The sequence below is a fragment of the Agrilus planipennis genome, unplaced genomic scaffold, assembly GCF_000699045.2.
Source record: "Agrilus planipennis isolate EAB-ADULT unplaced genomic scaffold, Apla_2.0 scaffold137, whole genome shotgun sequence".
Lineage (NCBI taxonomy): Eukaryota > Metazoa > Arthropoda > Insecta > Coleoptera > Buprestidae > Agrilus > Agrilus planipennis.
This window is the reverse complement of record NW_020439008.1, coordinates 271,567-289,561: the sequence shown is the minus strand read 5'-3', so window position 1 is coordinate 289,561 and position 17,995 is coordinate 271,567. Positions and strand designations below refer to the sequence as shown.

Here is a 17,995-nt window from a genome sequence, read left to right as displayed (position 1 = left end):
CATTAAAAGCTTTTACAGGTGCTTAAAATTGATGCTTCTTGTAGGACCCGTATTTTCAATAGAAATTAAAAAATAGCCTTCGACAGGCTTTAGAACAAAGCTTTATCTATCTTACTACAAAATTTCAAACCTCTGTTCCAAATATTAAACTTTTGATATCTAGAACCGATAAGCATTTTTTTACCCTATGGCGCGTGTACTACTGAGTCTAACGGCATCTTTTGAGTATGTACAGTTGGTACGTACCGAAGCAGCTTTTATAAAAAATCTAACCGAGTAGAAAAGGATTCGGTGTTATTTTTCAACGCATCAGTGAGTACTGTTGGCTCGTGCCGAAGCGAATTTTATAAAAGATGTAACCGAGTGGACTAATTTCAAAATTCAAAACAAGACGAAATCACTAAATTTTTTAAACTCTTGCCTAAAGCTAATTACAACGATTAATTTTAATTGCGAATTTATCAACACATTGATTTTATTTAGATACATATTGGTTTTATTTTGGAACGTATCCCCTATGATTCCATACTAATTACCATTCCATATCCACGGTTTCTGTATTCGCGGCATATTTATGGAACGTATACCCCGCGCATAAAGAGCTTTTACTGTATATACCTATATAATAAAGTTGAATGAAATTTTATAAAAGCCTAGTCTTTCAAAAGTTAAATCGATCGCTCTTGTTTTGTTTTGTTATATTTTATGGAGCTTAATAACGCTTTACTGCTCACATATTAAATTTTCGCACTAAATAATAGTTGCCAAGGAAACGAAAATGTGATGTATACCAACAAAAAATTAATGTTGTCAAGTAGGGTTAAAAATGGCTCTTCGTGAGTTGCATTCTCAATGTCTTAAGATAAAATATAAAAATAAATTTTGTTCTAAAGCAAATTTCTTTATTCTTCTAACGAAAGTTATTTCTATTATTGTTCCTCTACTAACTGTGTACTACAACGATGGTACGTATAAGTACCTACTAACAATATTTTTAACTTTAAAAAAAATCCCTTTTTTGTATGTTTCAGAAATTTGGAGCAAGACAATTGTTGTAAATAAACAACCTTCAGTTAAGTTTCAGGGCTATTATCATTTCCAGGCATCTACAAGTAATTCTAGTCATCCAATATTTTGTAGCAATTTTCCGTTTTTAACAAAATACGATAAGGATTCATGGGATACTTGCTCTTATATTAAGGTGAATAATTTATGATTAGGTATAGCGAAAACGTATATATACGACGGTACTATCATACATAATAATGTGCTAGGGTAGGTTTGTCTGTGTATGTCAATATCTCAGTTGGCCGTGGACAAAACTGTCGAAAATTTAACATTTCTTTTAAAAATTGTCTAAAAACGGTAAAAGATGCGTCAAATTAAAAGGAATCTATCGATTTATACGGTTGAAGACCACGCTATACTGAAAACTTTGTCCGATTTTCTCAAACGGTTTAAAAGATATGTACAATTGCTTACGGCAAAAATTAATTTTTCGTACCACGGAAATATATCTCCTCTCAGAATATACTATCCTAGAACTAGCTGAATATCAAAACGTTTACATAAAAGACAAAAGTAAAAGATAGGCCCATTTTCGAAATCCGAGGTATTTTCGTTTAATCAGAATTTTTATTTAAAATTTGGTAATTTTAATATATTTGAGATAAAAATAAACAGTTGGGAAAGTAAACGGGATTAAAAATGTGTTTGATTGGTTGCATACGCACAAATTCTAATCACATTGTAACCATTAAATTCGGGTGTACAGTCGTTTGCATACACATGCTTTACGAAAATATCGGCGAAACTCAAGTAGAAAGTGCTTACACCACTGGCAAAGAGTACAACTACAAGTCTCAACTAGTGTAGATATAGAATACATTGAGTAATAACATATTGGTAACAGGCCAAAGAAGTCGACGTTGATGATGATGGTCAAATAGATTTATTTGAGTTTACCACACACGTTTTATTGGAAGAGTTGAAGATTAACTCTGTACTCTTAATTTTAAGTTTTAATTACGAACTGCAGGTAAATAATAATTATTTTTATGAAAGAAATAAAGGTGAGTTAAACATTTTCTGTTTTGTATTTTTAGGGAACTTGTACCGTAAATATGGACAGCATAATAACCATTGAACATCCAATTATAGAAAATGCCTATGAAGTTAATGCTTATGGTATTTTACAATTTTCACAATTAGTAGTTGTGCATTGCTCCAGATTTTTAAAAACGATTGCAGAGCCCTCCATCATTACAAGCCCGAAACAATTACCGTTTTATAAACCCCAGGATCTTTTAGAATACCACACAGTCAAAAATTGTAAGCAGATGCATCATACTAGGGATCCTGCAGTACGGGATAATGTAACGAGTATGCCTACAGATTGCGATTGCTATTTTGGCCCAATGCATTACTAATAACTTATTGATAATATATAAACTTGCTTTTACGACTTGGTCAGTGATTTATCAAAACTGCCTATGGCGTGCTGATGAGAATAAAAGGTTTCGGTAAATCAATAACTTATTGCTCTTTATGGTTGGCTGATCGCTAATATATGATATGGTAATAACTGACATAGTAGGTAACTATACGTTGACGTAATTCCAAATTAATATTTAAACATTTATAAAAAAATGCGATTTTACTTCTTTTCCTATCAATATCGTTGCTTGCTTTGAAGCCATCCCCTACTAAAGGATCCTTAGGTGCATGATAATAAATAACTAATTTATATGATACATTCTATTTTAGTAACGACTGTGTTTAAGAGTTTACATACAACTTATAAGTATGGAAGACAAAGATACTTGACATTTAATTTGAAAATGCGCATCCCGCAACATACTGTACACTACAAACCAAATTTCACGCAAAGCGGAATTTCTGCATTAATGCAATTTATTGTATTATATATTCTCGTTAATTATATTATTAGCAGAATTAAGAAATATGTGTTTGATAAAAGGGTATTTTTATTTTATGAAATAAAACCAGAGTACAATTAATTTGTTTTCATTTAATTGATCCTTGTAACAATTTTCTTAGTACTTATCCCTTGCTTACCTTAACTTTTATTTGTTTATTTATTTATTTACATATTTTTGTTTCAGAAAATTTTCTTGACAAAATAACTGATTAAAAAAAATGAATGTTGGCAATATTTACAAAACACTTTACTTAATCATTAACCATAAATTAAACTATTGTTCGTAACACACACTGTACTCAAGATTTCTAACATTACTTCAAAATATGTTCATTATATTGACAACTTCTCTACTGTATTTGTGCTTATCCCATAACATTAGTTAAGTAACAATTCAGAAGAATTTGAAGGAATATTAACCTGACGATTATCTTCTAACACAATAGTGGTATTAAACATGTCATTTACTTCTACGATAAGATATCGATATTCATAGTTTCCTGATGCATTCTATAAATTATTAAAAGTTATTTATATCATTAAACTTGTACTTGCCTTACTTTTATTTACTTCTTGCATTTCTAGATGAACAGTTGCTTTATTGAATGCTCCTTGTAAATAAAATCGCATCCTTAAAAAACCAATATCTCCTCTTTTAAATTTTAAGTAATTTACATGCTGCCGTCTTCCTCTTCGTGTTTCTTCACCATATGATGTTATGGGCAAACCTAATTTATCCTGAATTCGTGGGTCATCGGTACATCTTTTAGCTGCTTTCGTGTAAACATTATTTGGACTTTTGCTTGAAAAAAGTTCACTAAAAACTGCATAAAAAAGTGTCCCTGTAACCCCAATGCCCAGCAATATTATTCCCACATAAGATGCTGTTTTTGTTGTTTCTTTTACTTTTTCTCCTAAAGGTTTCACATTTGTGCCCACTTCAACGTTTTTAAACTTGGTTACAGCATTATTTTTAGAATCTTTTTGATATTTATATACCGACTGATATAAACATGGCCTTAAATCTAACAGAATTGTTTTTCTACGGCGTATTACGGTCACTAAAGCTTTTACAAACATGACTCTCTTAAAGTAGACAACATATTAATTTTAAATTGTGTAAACAATAGTACGCTTAGTGTTTAAAAATTATTTTATCCATATTTTAATTTAACCTTTCACACATATCTTCATAGATAATATCTTTCTAACCATAGACATATATTAATGGACGTGCCTTACCCGTATGTCGTTGTAATAATTTCTTGGCTCGAAAAGGGAGGAAGATTTGGTTTCGGACTAGTGTTATCTCCTTCATGACACACTCACACACTATTGTGAGAGAGATGGATATTGTCCGAAACCTCATTCTCTCTTTATTTTGTTGTACCACAATTCTGACCGCTAAGGCATGTCTATTACTAAATGTCGATGTTTCTAACCAACCATAGTTTCTGACAGCACTTTTTTAGCATTTCTACGGTAGTAGATTGCAGATTTCTGACCATAGATACTCATAGATTAGATCGATTAGATTTTATTTAACAATTCTGTGGTTGGTTTCTTGCCCTGCTCGCCCACGGATATAGAGAACAGAATGAGCAGTATCCCTATGAAATTGACCACTCTCTAGAAAGAAAGAATCGACCATGCAGCCAATACCTGTCTCTTTACCTCATTCTTCCGTTTCTGCAAGACTGTAAAGTGGCTGCACGATCGCTTTGTCTCTTCACACGTTTCTACCTGTATTTACATTATAGGTAGACAGAGAAACACAGTCCATTCTCTATATCTATGGGCTGACCCATGAAGATTATAGAAAGGAGTCGAATCTTCATGTATGTGAAAGCCATAAGTAAAAACCGCTCAGAAGAGAGCGCTCCGATCGCTGAGAATTCAAGATCGCCGTCTAGATACACACTTGATACTAAAAATTCATTAAGCAATTGGGCATACACCATCTCGTGGCAAAATTTGTAACTCGAATGAGGGAAAAATTTACATAGGAACTGTGCACACAAATTGTAAAATTGTTTATTAAAATAATAAAACACGTTAAAAAAGTAAAAAAAATTTTGATGATGGAGTCGACGAAGTTTTCTTCTAAAGTTAGATCAAATAAAAAGTTAATATGTCCAGTGAAAAGCTGCAAAAGCACTTCAGAGATAGATCTTCACTCTTCACCTACATTAACTACATTCCAATAAAAACTAACCGTTTTATATATGTAAAAAATATATTCGGAAAATTAGAGAAAAAAGTAAACTAATAGAAGCTTGGATGAAAGCAGTAGGTATCAAAGAAGTGAATTCCGGAATAAAAATTTGTTCACGTCATTTTAATGCACATGATTATATTTCAGCAAGTATTTACCATCAGCCATAACCTTAATATTTAAAACTAGAATCATACTAAAATTATAAAGTGAGAAATTATTTATTCCTGTGTAATTGATTTAACACAATTCTAATGATACGATATAAGTATTTTGAGGTTAAGAACCTACCTGCTGCAATACAACAAAGTTGCAATAATGTGTTTGCAACGTTCTCTTAAATCGGCTTTGCACGTGCAAGTCATTGATATGATATTGCTTAAATCACCCAGAATCACCTCACCAATTATATAACGTGAATCACTTTTTAAATCCGAAGTTTGTAAAAAGTAGGCAGTAAACTTGACGGAATTTGAAGGCTAGCTTCCGGATTTGTTATTTCCGAATTTTATAATGTGATTGGCATTAAAAACACGCTCACCTTCAACGAAATTTCCTTTCCGAAGCTTTGTGTCAGCCCAATCACATATTGTGTCAATACTTATCATTTTATCGTAATTTAAAAACTTGGAAATTGCACGGTACACTATGGGAACTACGATAAATTTTCCCTAATCGGCGCCATGTTTTTAGGCTCCTCATTTTTGACGGATCCCAATACTTTTATGTTAAAAATGAGAATGAAATGAAAAGTAGAATATGCATTATTAACGTTACTATGGCAGAAACAGATCGAACAAATCAACAGTAGTAGTCATACTGCATTTTCAGGGACTCTACTAGGAACTTGTTCTATTCCAAGTTCTCGTTCTGTTCCAAATTAGCACAGATTCAGAATTAGAAACAAGTTCAGTATTGCCGCATTTATTCCTACGGCCTAATAAGGTTCCTACAAGTAATTCCGAATTGAGTTTGAAATTGGCGAGTATTCTAGGAGCGTCCTGTGTGGTAACATCTTTAGCTTGCAGACAATCAAAGATACGGCGTCTACGCTCAGCTAGCACAGGGCAGTGCCAGAGGATGTAAATAGAAATTTTCACTTCCTCTTCGCAGAAGCGACAGAAAGAACTGGCGGTTATTCCCAGTTTGTTCCGTAGTAGTGCAGTTCTTTTCCCACTCCCTACACTTTGTAGGGGAGACGAAGGCCTACACCTGCCTGCATCCTTGTTGTATTCCCCAGTCTCTGTAGAGTTCCGTCTCGCAATTTCGTTTGATAAGGTTGCTGTAGATACCCCCAGCAAATTCTTTGGTAAGATCGTCTACGACTCGTTTGTGCAGCTATGGCCCGGGGCTCAGAGCAAGACTATCTTGTTTTGCATCGATAGTCGAGGGTTTAGTGGTGCTTCTCTAACAGTTTCGATATTTGAGTATCTTCTGAAAGCTTTTCTTACAGTCAGTGCGCAACAAGCAATGGCTTTTATATCAGCCTGAAAAGGACTGGCAAACTTACCTAACTGATACTGAAAGGCTGCTCCCGGTTGTAAATGCCAATTCCACTTCTACTTCTGTTTCTAGACCGATCCATAAACCATAGGTCACTCTCACGCGGGATGGAGATTTTTCCCTAAGACCAGTCCTCTTTAGAATAGAGGCTCATCTTGTACTTTTTATCAATGAAAAAGAAGGTTTTTGTGTGGTCAGGGGTATCTCAAGAAATTTTTCTCGTGATTGCATCCTTCAGCAGCTCAAAGAGCCCCACTTTACTTCCTTTATGTAGATGTTATAGATATTATAAAGTATGAAGGCCCTTAGTTGCAGCTGCTGAAGGGTTCAGTGCTAAGGAGCATATCCATAGCCGCCATGAGCGTATACTGCTCCGGTGATATTCCTAGGCACCAGTCCTTTCAATTTTTCTCGCTACCTGTTAATGGTGGAAAGAGCAGCCTGCTCCACTAGACCAACGTAGCGTATATCAGCTTGGATATCAATACCACTTCAAAAATCCGCTTCATGGTAGTCAGTGTAAGCCCCTAGTCCCTTTGGATTTTCTGATTTGCCAAAAGTAGGCTGTGAGCTTTTTCTTTATAAAGTCCAGGTGGTCTTTCCAAGACAGTTGTGTGTCCAGAATTACCCCGAGGTACTTCACTATGTTTTGTATCAGGAATACCTGTTCTCCAACATAAAGGGGTAGGTTTTATCCCACTTGTATTTTCTTGTCAAGACAATGAGCACACTAGCGTTGAACAAAGGCGATTGCCCTTTCGCATAAGTTCGTAAGGGCGTTATGGAAGGGGCCTCGAACGATAATGAGGATATTATCGGCATAATCTATCGCTTAGAAGTTTTTTCCCGATAACTCGTCTAAGAGTAAGCACCACATGAGGGGCGATAGGAGCCCCCTCGAGGATTCCTGGAACAACCAGCATATGGTCGATTCACTCTGTTATAGAGGGGAGAAGGCTGGGCCTGCTTCCTCCTCGAAGTGTGATTGAAAGCTCCTTCAGTGTTCATGAGCAAGCCCATAGCGTATTGTTTATTAGCCTCCAACTGCTTTTTAATTAGGGTGACGACTCGAAACAGGGTCAGTTTCAGTGGAGCGACAAGAAATGTATGCGTGCTTTCTCCTTTAAGACTGTATTTCGAATTAATCCATCGACCAATCGTTCCATATAGTCTTGAAAAAGAAAAAGATGAAGCTCATGGGCCTAAAATCACCCTCGTGCCTTGTCAAGCTCTCGGGACTAAGGTTAAACTAAGATGTGCTAGCTTAGTGAGGGGGCTGATAATAACGTCCATGGCTCTTTGAAGCAAAATCGCATAGATAGTATCGGGCCCCAGTAATTTGAATGAGCTAAAGGATTTGCGCGGAAGTATCCTGGAGTAGCTACACTCAGTGGGATTCTATCAATTTTCCAAATCAAAGGAAATTTGGAAAGTGCTCCAAAACCTAGCGATGAGCAAAATTAGTCTTGTTTTGGTCTTGTGAAAATGCAAGATCAACACCCAGATCAAGACTGTCTTTATACTATCAAGACCAATATTAAAATCAAGACCGAGTATGCAAGACTAAACAAAAAATTATTACTTCCGGTGGATTTTTGAGTTAAACTATTTGAAGCAACTTTAATATATTCTTTTCTTTGAACAAAACATTTTTAGTATCTGAAATTTTCAGTTTACTACATTTTATTAATATTGTATGGTAAAGGGGTAAAGGTATTCGCGGCCAGTAGATTAACTGATGCTGTTATGATTCGGGTCTAAACCACTTTTACAAAGACGTATACGTAATGTCATTATTATCAGGAACTCATGACGTTTTGGGCATATAGTTAAAGTTTTACATGTTCATTGAAGGTATTTCTGGCTTATTATTTATTTACAACGATCAACGGTGTGGTCCACCCATTGCTCTATGTAAAAAAAAGCTGGCTACTTTCCTGATTAAAACTAGTCAGTTTTGTTTTAATAATGCTTAACATTTTTAATACTATATAGCAGGGAGGCGTGTATATATTTTGTTACTCAGTAATAATAATAACATAATTTGTTGTATTTATAAAAATAGAAACAACGTTAGCAGTAGCAGTATGTGGTACAGTCGTGTGTATTGTTGGTTGCCGTATTACCGTAGAATATTTGAACTTTTGAACAGCTGTAAGAAAAGTAGAAGTGAATAGAAGTTGACATTTCTGTTGACATTTAAGCAGTTCGCTTCACACGGGTACCTCGACGCGATTTAAATGCAAAAACATGCATATCCATGATATTTAGCTTTAGTTAAAAAGATGGACTGGGTTATATCAGACGAGCTGTCTCTCACAGTGGGAAACGTGGTAGGCTGGATCAGTGCAGGAGCTATGGTGATAGGTGGTGTTATACCATACATCCCTCAATATAGACAAATTAAAAAGACTCAAGATGCCGATGGTTTTTCTCTGCATGTTTGTCTCGCTCTTCTTATAGCTAATACACTCCGAATATTGTTTTGGTAATATTATAATTTCAATTAAAATACGTTAAGTTTATGTGTTTTTTCTTTTACATAGGTTTGGTAGACATTTCGAGTATCCCTTACTAATACAGAGTATTATTATGAATATAACAATGTTTGTTATGGTTCATTTGTGCGTTCAAGTAAGAAACAAGAATCAGTTAATTCAAGCACGTCAAAGGATATTTACAGGTAAATAAAGTATCTTTAAGAATAGTTTTCCATAACCATATATGTTTGCTTTGGTGATTTTAAATATTACTCTTGAAGTAAATGGACTGCAGGTGGCTTTTTAACGCCTTTATTATTCATCTTCTAATAATTGCAATGTTTTCGAGACAATTAACTTCATAATATGATTATTCGATTACTTTTCCAAAACAAAAAAAAAATGTATTTGTATCTATTGCTTTTTTTTGTGGTAATTATTATTTCTTTGTGTGCAGCAAAACCATGTGAAGTGGTTAGATTACTTCGTGCTAAACCTCCATATTCCTCACATACTATCTGTGGTAAAAAATTAACTGCATGTAGCTTGATTGATTAATGTATTTAATGAAGAAAAATCAATAAGTTGGCATGATATCATTTCTTTATACGTATTCTATTTATAACATGAGTTGATGCTGTTATTTTAAACGATTTGCTTACATTGATTAGGCTTTTACTCATGAAATGTAAATTTATAGTGCAATATTTTGATAAAATATGCTAGTACAGGATGTGTATCGCCATCTAGTAGGTATTTGCTGCGACTAAAGAATTTTATAAGATACAATTAAACTTAATAATTCTTATTTTGATAAAGCTACGTATGGTTACCAATTCAAGATTATTTTTTATGAACTGGAGTCTGGAGAAAACTTAATTTTTATGAATGGACTCCAGACTAAAACTGGAGTGTTAGTAACCGTCAAGTCAACCTATGTAACATTTTTTCAAAAATTAGATATTTTCCAAAAGCAAATCTAAAAATATTTACTTACATTTCGCATTTATTAGAATTTTGAATTTTTTGAACCAGTTTATTTTTACTGCTTTCTTTTTGCATATTCCCTCATGGTAAATTAATGATTAATAAGTTGTAAAGGTGAAGCGATTTATGTTTAAAATGTTACAAAGTCAATCATAATTAAAATTCTGCATTGAAAATAAATAAATAATATCCCCTATTACTCTATGGGAAATCATTAAGTACAAGATAAATCATTCTTCCAATAATGAAATTCTTGACTTTCNCTTATTAAATTAAAAAATTTAAATATAAAGGAATGGTCTACGTATTTCTAACGAAAATGGCAAAAATATTACTGTTATTTTCAGTTTAATTAATTATTTCAAGATTTAAATTCCTCATTATGAATCGCATTTCTTAATGATAAACAATACTAGCTTTCTTTGATTAGAAAATTACTTATCATTCCATAAATTTAATAAGAAGCACAATTCACAATATAGTGATACGTAGTTTGATTTCTAAAAATTTAATAATGAAGTATATGTAAGATCAGTCTTTTACTTAAGACAATTGATTGATCCTTATTAGTTCGGAAGGTTTAGTCAAAGGAGAAATTAGTTAGTGATGATGAATGTAACCGTGGACGTCGAGGACAATTGAAGATCACGTAATTTTCTAAAATTTAGAATACATACTCTCATTCTTACAAATTTCAACTGAAAAATCAAGAATTTCAAACTTTTCTACTCTTTCCATTTCTGGGGTCAAAGATATGCATTCTCATTAAAAAAACTTCAAGATCGAGGTCAAGGTTATACTCAAGTCGTCATTTGATTTTTCCTTCGAAAGCAAGCAAGTTAAAAGTTTTGCCGGAGTAGAGATTTTTGTTAAATTTAAATGATTCACCCTGTATATATGCATAGTGAAATACAAAATTTTGGTGTTTCTTTGCTTTTAACATATAAGCATAGAGAGTTTATTTCAGTTAGTATTCATTTTATGTTTTAGATTAGATGAAGTCTGTTAATGTAAATTTTTATTGTTTTTAGTTGGCATTTGGATTTGTTTTCGTTTATAATATGTGCAAAGTTTTTATTAAGATCGTTAATCACAATTTATGACATGTTATCAATGTTGTGATTTAGTATTGCTGTTTTTTTTAAGTAGCAGCATGTAGTATGGAATTAACGTATGCGTGTACGTTCTCGTTTACATTTTAATTCCTTTTTTTAGACTTCGATCCGAAATTTTTTTGGAATTGGTCAGATTTCCAGTCGTATGTTGATTGTATGTTAGTATTTACAATTATTACATCCATATTAATGTACGTATTAATAAGATGGATTTATTTTGTCGAAATGGTGGGGTTTTTGGCAGTTTTTACGGAGGCTATGTTGGGAACTCCTCAGTTGATAAAAAATTATCAGAATAAATCTACTGAGGGTATGAGGTAAAATTTATTTTTACGTATTTGGGTGTAGCCAAGTTGGTTTCCTACATTTTCCGCGTTAATTACATTTATAGATTTGTTAATGTTTGCTTAATAAACTAGTGTTAAATTTAACGCACCGGGCACCGCAAGTGACAAATTCAAATTTAATTTTCTTGCGAATTACTTCGTAAAGATGGTGTACTTGAAATTATTTTTTAAATTTCGGTTTTGGTCATATACCTACAAAGATACTAATTATGAAAGGTACAAGTACAGTGGCGGCTCGCAGTGAAATAAAGCGGACGTGCTGCAGAAGTTTACTACCTTGATTTCTGAAACTTAGTTCCTAAAATTATTATTTCATTGTATTATTATATTGATTTCTTTTGAAATTGTGTTTTCGAATTATTTTTTTAGTCATATGCACTAAGTCTGCCTCCCCTACCTCTGTCCATGCTTAATTATCGTCAATAAACAAGAATTCAAGATGACAGGTGGGGGAAACGTGTAAACTGTATAAGATCGTACTAGTTAACGATTTTTTTAATCCGCAATAAAACTGTCGCATTTACTTTCCTTTTTTTCAACTTACTAACTAGTGCAGAGCAGTTGCTCACCGAACGCCTACTTTTATTCACGACAGACGTTGTAAGGAATATCGTAAACATAGAAAAGAGATGTCAGATAGGAATTGCAGCGATTACTAAGAAAGAAAAAGAAATAACATAATACCAACTGACGTGCAACAGAAAGAGATGCAGATAAACAGAATTTGAGCATGTTGTCATCATGGAAAGTTTAATATTCTTCCACCTTGATTTTTGCGTACCTAAGCAACCTCTAACTGCTGCAATGCTTTATCGGTTATCTCTTTTCACATTGTCTGTATTACGTGGCAAATGACTATAGTTTCAAAAGATAGGAGGATAACGCATATGGGTCAAAGTCAAAGAGGTGAACATTTTACCGTATGAAATTTTTGAAAAAAAATGCTACTTACTAAGTAATTATAATTTACAATTACAGAGGCATAATTCATTAATGATATATAGAAAGGGCCAAGCTAAATTTTTATTGCTGTTTAATAATCATATTGGCATTAATATTCATCATTTCGAGAACATTTTCTAAAAAATAATAAAATCAGATTAAATAAACTTTTAAAAGAAAGGTATGTTATAATAAGCAAATAAAGTAAATTGACAACAAGATAAGACTAATGAGTTATCAAAAAAAAATCCCAATTTTTTTGACTTCTTTTTGGCGTTCCCGAAAAGGACACGTCGTTCCCAAAATGATGGCAGCGTTCTCTGAGTGATGATTGATGCAAGGATGATTATTGCTTTGTAAATAATAAAAATGATATGTAGTCAATCTATTTTAAATTTAATCATCTAGAAATTTTGGCTAACAGTACCAGCCTCGTTAAATACTGTTAAGCATTCTTGGACAAATAGTATCATTTATTGGCAATGAACCTGTCTAAATTTTACCGCGAATAAAAAAATATTTTTATAGTTTTCAGCCTTTGTTCTTTGATAATATTCTCTGTCTTTTGCTTTCTTTAGTTCTTTTTGCTAAGGAGTCCTTTTATCCAAAAACTTTCGCTTCCTTGCATTAGCATTTTCGCGTTGTTTTAAATATTTAGCACTACTTCGGTTTACCTGTTGTTTTAATCTTTTTTTTTTGCTTTTATTCGTAAGTTCTCCCACACTTCCGATAATGTCCTGAATACGTTCTGTAATTAAAGTAAAAGTACAAACCCAGAAAGTTGTAAATACCTACAATATTTCCAAAAATTTTATTTAAATGATTCCCAATATTTTTTGATGATTTTATAAAATAAAGGTTTAAGCCTTAGAATATGTTAAATACTTGAGTAGAGAACTGAACAACCATTTTGAGAATGCAATGATCATTCCGGGAACGCCCGTCATTTTTCGAAATTGTTCCCGTAATGACGATATGATACTTATAAAGGTTTACAAAGCAAATGCGTCATGTTGGACGCCAGTTTTTGAGATTTTTTTTCCGTCAATTTAGGCAAATTTTAATTTGTACTTTGTGCTTGATGTAGATAATAGTTTATGACTTAATTTTGAAATCTGATAAAATTATCACTAAATAATATCTTTTAATGTAGAAAACTGATTAATCTCATTAAATGTTCTTTTAAGTTGAGTAACGGAAATCAACTCGGCGGCTTTATTTCTTAAAAAACAAACTCGATCTGATATTAACATTTATTCTAGTATATTGATGGTTGTGATGTGGACTTGTGGTGATATTTTTAAAACACTCTATTTCCTGTTCCGGGACGCTCCCCTGCAATTTTGGGTGTGTGGTTCGATCCAAGTTGTCGTGGACGTGCTGATTTTATTCCAAGTATATTTGTATCGCGGTAATGTCGAACCGCAGCGTGTACGACCTCACAGGGGCGATTGAGTAATTCTTGTTTGGACGCACGAAATAACCACCACAACAGAAAAGGAGCAGCAGACAGACGGTATGACCGTCGTTAATTGCAGCAGGAAACGTAATTGTATCAATCATAATAACGATACTATAACCACACCTGTTTGCAATGGAATCGTTTATGATCATGATTCATCCGATTCTTGCTTTAATAACAGTAGTTCCACGCAAAAAGATGTGAGCAGCCCAGAGGCCAACACATCGGACAGTAAAAGCAATACCACCTCATTTTCAACTGCACAAAATAATCATTTGTCGAGTACCTTCGTTAAAATACGCAAAAATAAGACGGACAATAACATCCACGTTGTCAACGCTGAAGTTCATAAGGAATGCAGTAGCGATAATAGTTTCGATTCGACGACTTCGAGCGAGACTGACGATAGTAAAAGTATTGATGATTTAGAATGTGAAACGAATAGTATTATTGTTGTCGATAACTTCAATAAGATAGGTCAAAATTGTAATGATACAAACTATAGCATTTTAAATAATTGCGTGCACGGCGTTCGATATACAACTCATTCGAGTTACAAAGGTAACGGTTCGCGAAGAAAAGTTAGTGTCCTCATTCATAGGCATACATTATGACGCTGTGTGCTTGGATACACTTAATACTAGTCTTGTATAAAGTGGGGTATTTATCAATTTTTGTACGGTTCGTACAACGTTGTGATAAGATATTTTTCTTATATGGTAGCTAAATTGTATTTATTGTTATCAGGGTGTCAATGAAAATTGTTTGTTACATATCAATTCCAATTCCTAGGTGCTTCATTTTTTATGAACTCGAATTGCTTTTTGTTCCTTTATGATAATGATTACAATATTATAATTGTAAGTATAAAATTGATAATACATACTTAGTTTGTAATATTTTACTACCTACAGTAAAAGTTCCTTATTCACGGTTTTCTTATTCGCGGGTGAAAAAATTGCAACCCAGTTCTTGTATTCGCTGTTAAAAATTTCATTATTCGCAGTTGCAATCGGTAAAACAAAAAAGAATTTGGTGTCGTTTATTAAGGGGGTTGACCGCAATAGACCGCAATAGACTGCTCGTGCCTAGTGTGAATTTTTCGGAAAATTTAACACAGCGAGATAAATATCTAATTTTTTTTATGGTAACAAACAAAGGTTCACACTAACTCGGTACGTTTTTAGTTTTCAATAATATGGTCATTAAAAGCTTTTACAAGTGCTTAAAGTTGATGCTTCTTGTAAGACACGTATTTTCAATAGAAATTAAAAAATTAAAAAATGCCTTTCGACAAGCTATAGAACAAAGCTTTATCTATCTTACTACAAAATTTCAAACCTCTGTTCCAAATATTAAACTCATGACATCTAGAACCGATAAGCATGTTACTCTATGGCGCTTGTACCACTGAATCCCCTTAACCTATCGGCATCTTTTGAGTAAACAAGGATTCGGTGTTATTTTTCAACGTATCAGCATCTTTTGAGTACTATTGGCTCGTGCCGAGGCGACTTTTATAATAGATGTAACCGAGTGGACTAATTTCAAAATTCAAAACAAGAAAAAATCACTACAATTTTTAAACTCTCGCCTAAAGCTGATTATAACGATTGATTTTAATTGCGAATTTATCAATACATTGATTTTATTTTGATACATGTTGGTTTTATTTTGGAACCTTAGAACGTATGATTCCATACTAATTACCATTCCCATATCACGGCATATGTATGGAACGTATACCCCGCGAATAAAGAGCCTTTACTGTATCTTTATTTTTAACTTGTCACAATTTCGCCATTGATTTTTATAGTTTTGTGGAAATATAATTGATTAGTGACGACTCGTAATAATATTAATCTTTCTTTCGGTATTTAATGAAAGGGCTTTGGAACTTCACGATACTTTTAAGGAAGCTAGTAAAACGTCTTATGTGTTATTATTTAAGTATTTAAAAGAAATATTCCATTGATGCACACGTATCATTTCCTGTTAGTTGATTTTTAATATTTTTATATCTTATTTATTTTAATGTGAGTGGCAATAGATTCCAATTGACAACTTAGAGTGATTTTTTTCTTTTCTACTACATCTAATATATTTTATACTTAGTAAACTTTAATCGATAATGTTATCATCACCGCCATAGGCCCGTCTGCCCAAAGACCAGTTGAATACTTCCATTTGAATATTACTAATTGAATTGATCAGAATTTTATTAAATTATATGTAATAACTGTACTATATAGTAAAAATTTATTTGTTTAGAAAAATATAAACTTGTTCGAATTTATTCCTCGCTTATATTCGTTTAGCTACGAAATTGGTGCAAGACTTTTTGGTTTGTTGTATCGTTTACTATACTAACGGATTACTCAATATTGTCCAGGTATTTATTGTGTTACTGTCTGTATCAGTGACCATGAGAACTATGAATTTGGTACTAATATTGGCCCTTTTCGATGCTATTTCATTTCCACATCCAACTTTTAGGGTATTTTACTGCTCCAGTAATTCCACAATTATTCTAGAATATACGCATAGGAGATATGGATAATTATAATTACGACTGGGCAAATTATCTAATTACTAAAATAATCGATAATCGCAAATGATACTGATTATAATAATTGCAATTGCAACCTTTAAAAACATAGTCTTTATTGCTACTATTTTTATTTTATCAAACTGTTTACTTATATTTCTACAATTCTAGAACAGCTTTATGTTTGCTTTAAAACAAAGTTTGCGATTAACCTTGCACTAATACTAATACTACGGTATTATCTTTAAGTGATAATTTTCCTATTAAACAATTTGATTAAACAATTCAGTTTTTCCGGTTGACTTAATCAATTATTTTAATTGATTAACCCAAATAATCAATTGTTTCGATTAATTTCATACAATTGATTATTAAATTTAACAATCGCCCAGCCCTAATTATAACTTTCTTGGGACGGTTGCTTTATGAATTTATATTTACCTATATTTATTTTAAGGGCCGTTCATAAAATACGTTCACAAATAGGGAGAAGGGAGGGGTATTGCTTATCGTGACGAGATATTGCAAGGGGAAGGGGGGCGGTCTAAGGAAACGTGATGTTTGCAGTTCATCAATTTTATTTTAATTTTTTTTTGTGTGTTAAGAAGCTAATCTCGTCTGTATTCGTATCCAAATAAAAAGAAAACGAAGTTAATTTCGGCAATTACAGACCAAATTTTATTTATAATTTTTTTTCTTGACGGTTCTTAAAATTTTTCATTACGATAGAAAGTCATTCTCAAGTTAAAGTAGGAGTTTGTGACTGTGGTAAATGACTAAGTAAAAAAATATGAAAAAGAGACTAACCCAAATTACTACTATAAATTAATTATTGCTGACACGTGTTTCATCTACTTCTTATGTGACTAAGCGCATGTTGATAATGCCTACATTAAGAAGTGGGTGAAACACGTGTCCGCAATAAACAATTTATGGTGGTAATTTGGGTGAGTCTTTTATTCTTAAGTAGTTAAAAGCCTGTAAATAAACATATATGGATAATCGAAAATTAATGTTTCAGATTGTATACACTTGTATGTATTCTCAATCATAAGAAGTATGTATTCTTACTCACAAGAAAACGTTTATAGGAGGGGTGGGCTAGCTTTTTGTGACGTAATACTTATTAGGGGGTCGCTGAAAGTGTGACTACTTAGCGTGACGAAAGGGGGGGAGGGATCCAGAAAGGTGAAATTCAGAATGACGTATTTTATGGATAGTTTCTTATTAATTACAAATATTAAATGATCATAATTAATTTGGCCGATTTATATAAATAAAAAGGATGGGATTCAGAAGGTTTTTATGTTTCGAATTTGGCAGAAAAATGGTATGGGAATTAAAATTATGAAATTATATGCTACATTTTCTAATAAAACAAAAAATTAAATAAGTGTTATTTAAGTTAACTCATCTGAATCCTAAAATCCTTACAATGAGTGCATACTGATCGGT

At 32.8% G+C, this 17,995-nt stretch overlaps 4 protein-coding genes across 7 annotated transcripts in view; 3 read left to right on the top strand and 1 right to left on the bottom strand.

Annotated features, from left to right (window-relative positions):
* Positions 1–826: 826 nt before the first annotated feature.
* Positions 827–2,701, top strand: LOC108735096 (transmembrane protein 231-like). The gene is made up of 4 exons (XM_018466918.1): positions 827–965; positions 1,032–1,201; positions 1,913–2,038; positions 2,106–2,701. Exons 1-4 carry the CDS (start codon positions 827–829, stop codon positions 2,427–2,429), a joined length of 759 nt encoding a protein of 252 aa, XP_018322420.1. The 3' UTR covers positions 2,430–2,701.
* Positions 2,702–3,016: 315 nt separating this feature from the next.
* Positions 3,017–4,363, bottom strand: LOC108735105 (mitochondrial import inner membrane translocase subunit Tim21). The gene is made up of 2 exons (XM_018466932.2): positions 3,512–4,363; positions 3,017–3,451 (listed from the first exon to the last, which is right to left on the bottom strand). Exons 1-2 carry the CDS (start codon positions 4,019–4,021, stop codon positions 3,320–3,322), a joined length of 642 nt encoding a protein of 213 aa, XP_018322434.1. The 5' UTR covers positions 4,022–4,363; the 3' UTR covers positions 3,017–3,319.
* A 4,408-nt stretch (positions 4,364–8,771) lies between these two features.
* LOC108735104 (PQ-loop repeat-containing protein 1) overlaps positions 8,772–17,995 on the top strand; it is an 88,223-nt gene continuing 78,999 nt past the window's right edge. Inside the window, exons 1-5 of one of the 4 annotated variants that reach the window (XM_018466929.1) lie at positions 8,945–9,147; positions 9,206–9,342; positions 9,597–9,662; positions 11,342–11,558; positions 13,793–14,008. In XM_018466929.1, coding sequence (XP_018322431.1) covers positions 8,945–9,147; positions 9,206–9,342; positions 9,597–9,662; positions 11,342–11,558; positions 13,793–13,985 — 816 coding nt within the window. In that variant the 3' untranslated portion in view covers positions 13,986–14,008. Of the gene's footprint in view, positions 9,148–9,205; positions 9,343–9,596; positions 9,663–11,341; positions 11,559–13,792; positions 14,009–17,561; positions 17,990–17,995 lie in introns of those variants that run through there. The other 3 variants (XM_018466930.2, XM_025976123.1, XM_025976124.1) reach the window with 3 other exon arrangements.
* Positions 9,276–17,995, top strand: part of LOC112904905 (ubiquitin-conjugating enzyme E2Q-like protein CG4502) — a 90,083-nt gene continuing 81,363 nt past the window's right edge. Inside the window, exon 1 of the mRNA XM_025976127.1 lies at positions 9,276–9,342. The gene's annotated coding sequence lies outside the window, so the exon portion shown is untranslated. The remainder of the gene's footprint in view (positions 9,343–17,995) is intronic.

Bases quoted from the DNA above. Each gene is read 5' to 3' on its own strand.
- LOC108735096 (XM_018466918.1), top strand. From the start codon at position 827: ATGGCTCTTCGTGAGTTGCATTCTCAATGTCTTAAGATAAAATATAAA. The intron at 966-1,031 runs GTACGTATAAGT...TGTATGTTTCAG, and splicing joins AACTGTGTACTACAACGATG to AAATTTGGAGCAAGACAATT. The intron at 1,202-1,912 runs GTGAATAATTTA...TATTGGTAACAG, and splicing joins ATACTTGCTCTTATATTAAG to GCCAAAGAAGTCGACGTTGA.
- LOC108735105 (XM_018466932.2), bottom strand. From the start codon at position 4,021: ATGTTTGTAAAAGCTTTAGTGACCGTAATACGCCGTAGAAAAACAATT. The intron at 3,452-3,511 runs GTAAATAAAAGT...AATAATTTATAG, and splicing joins TTCATCTAGAAATGCAAGAA to AATGCATCAGGAAACTATGA.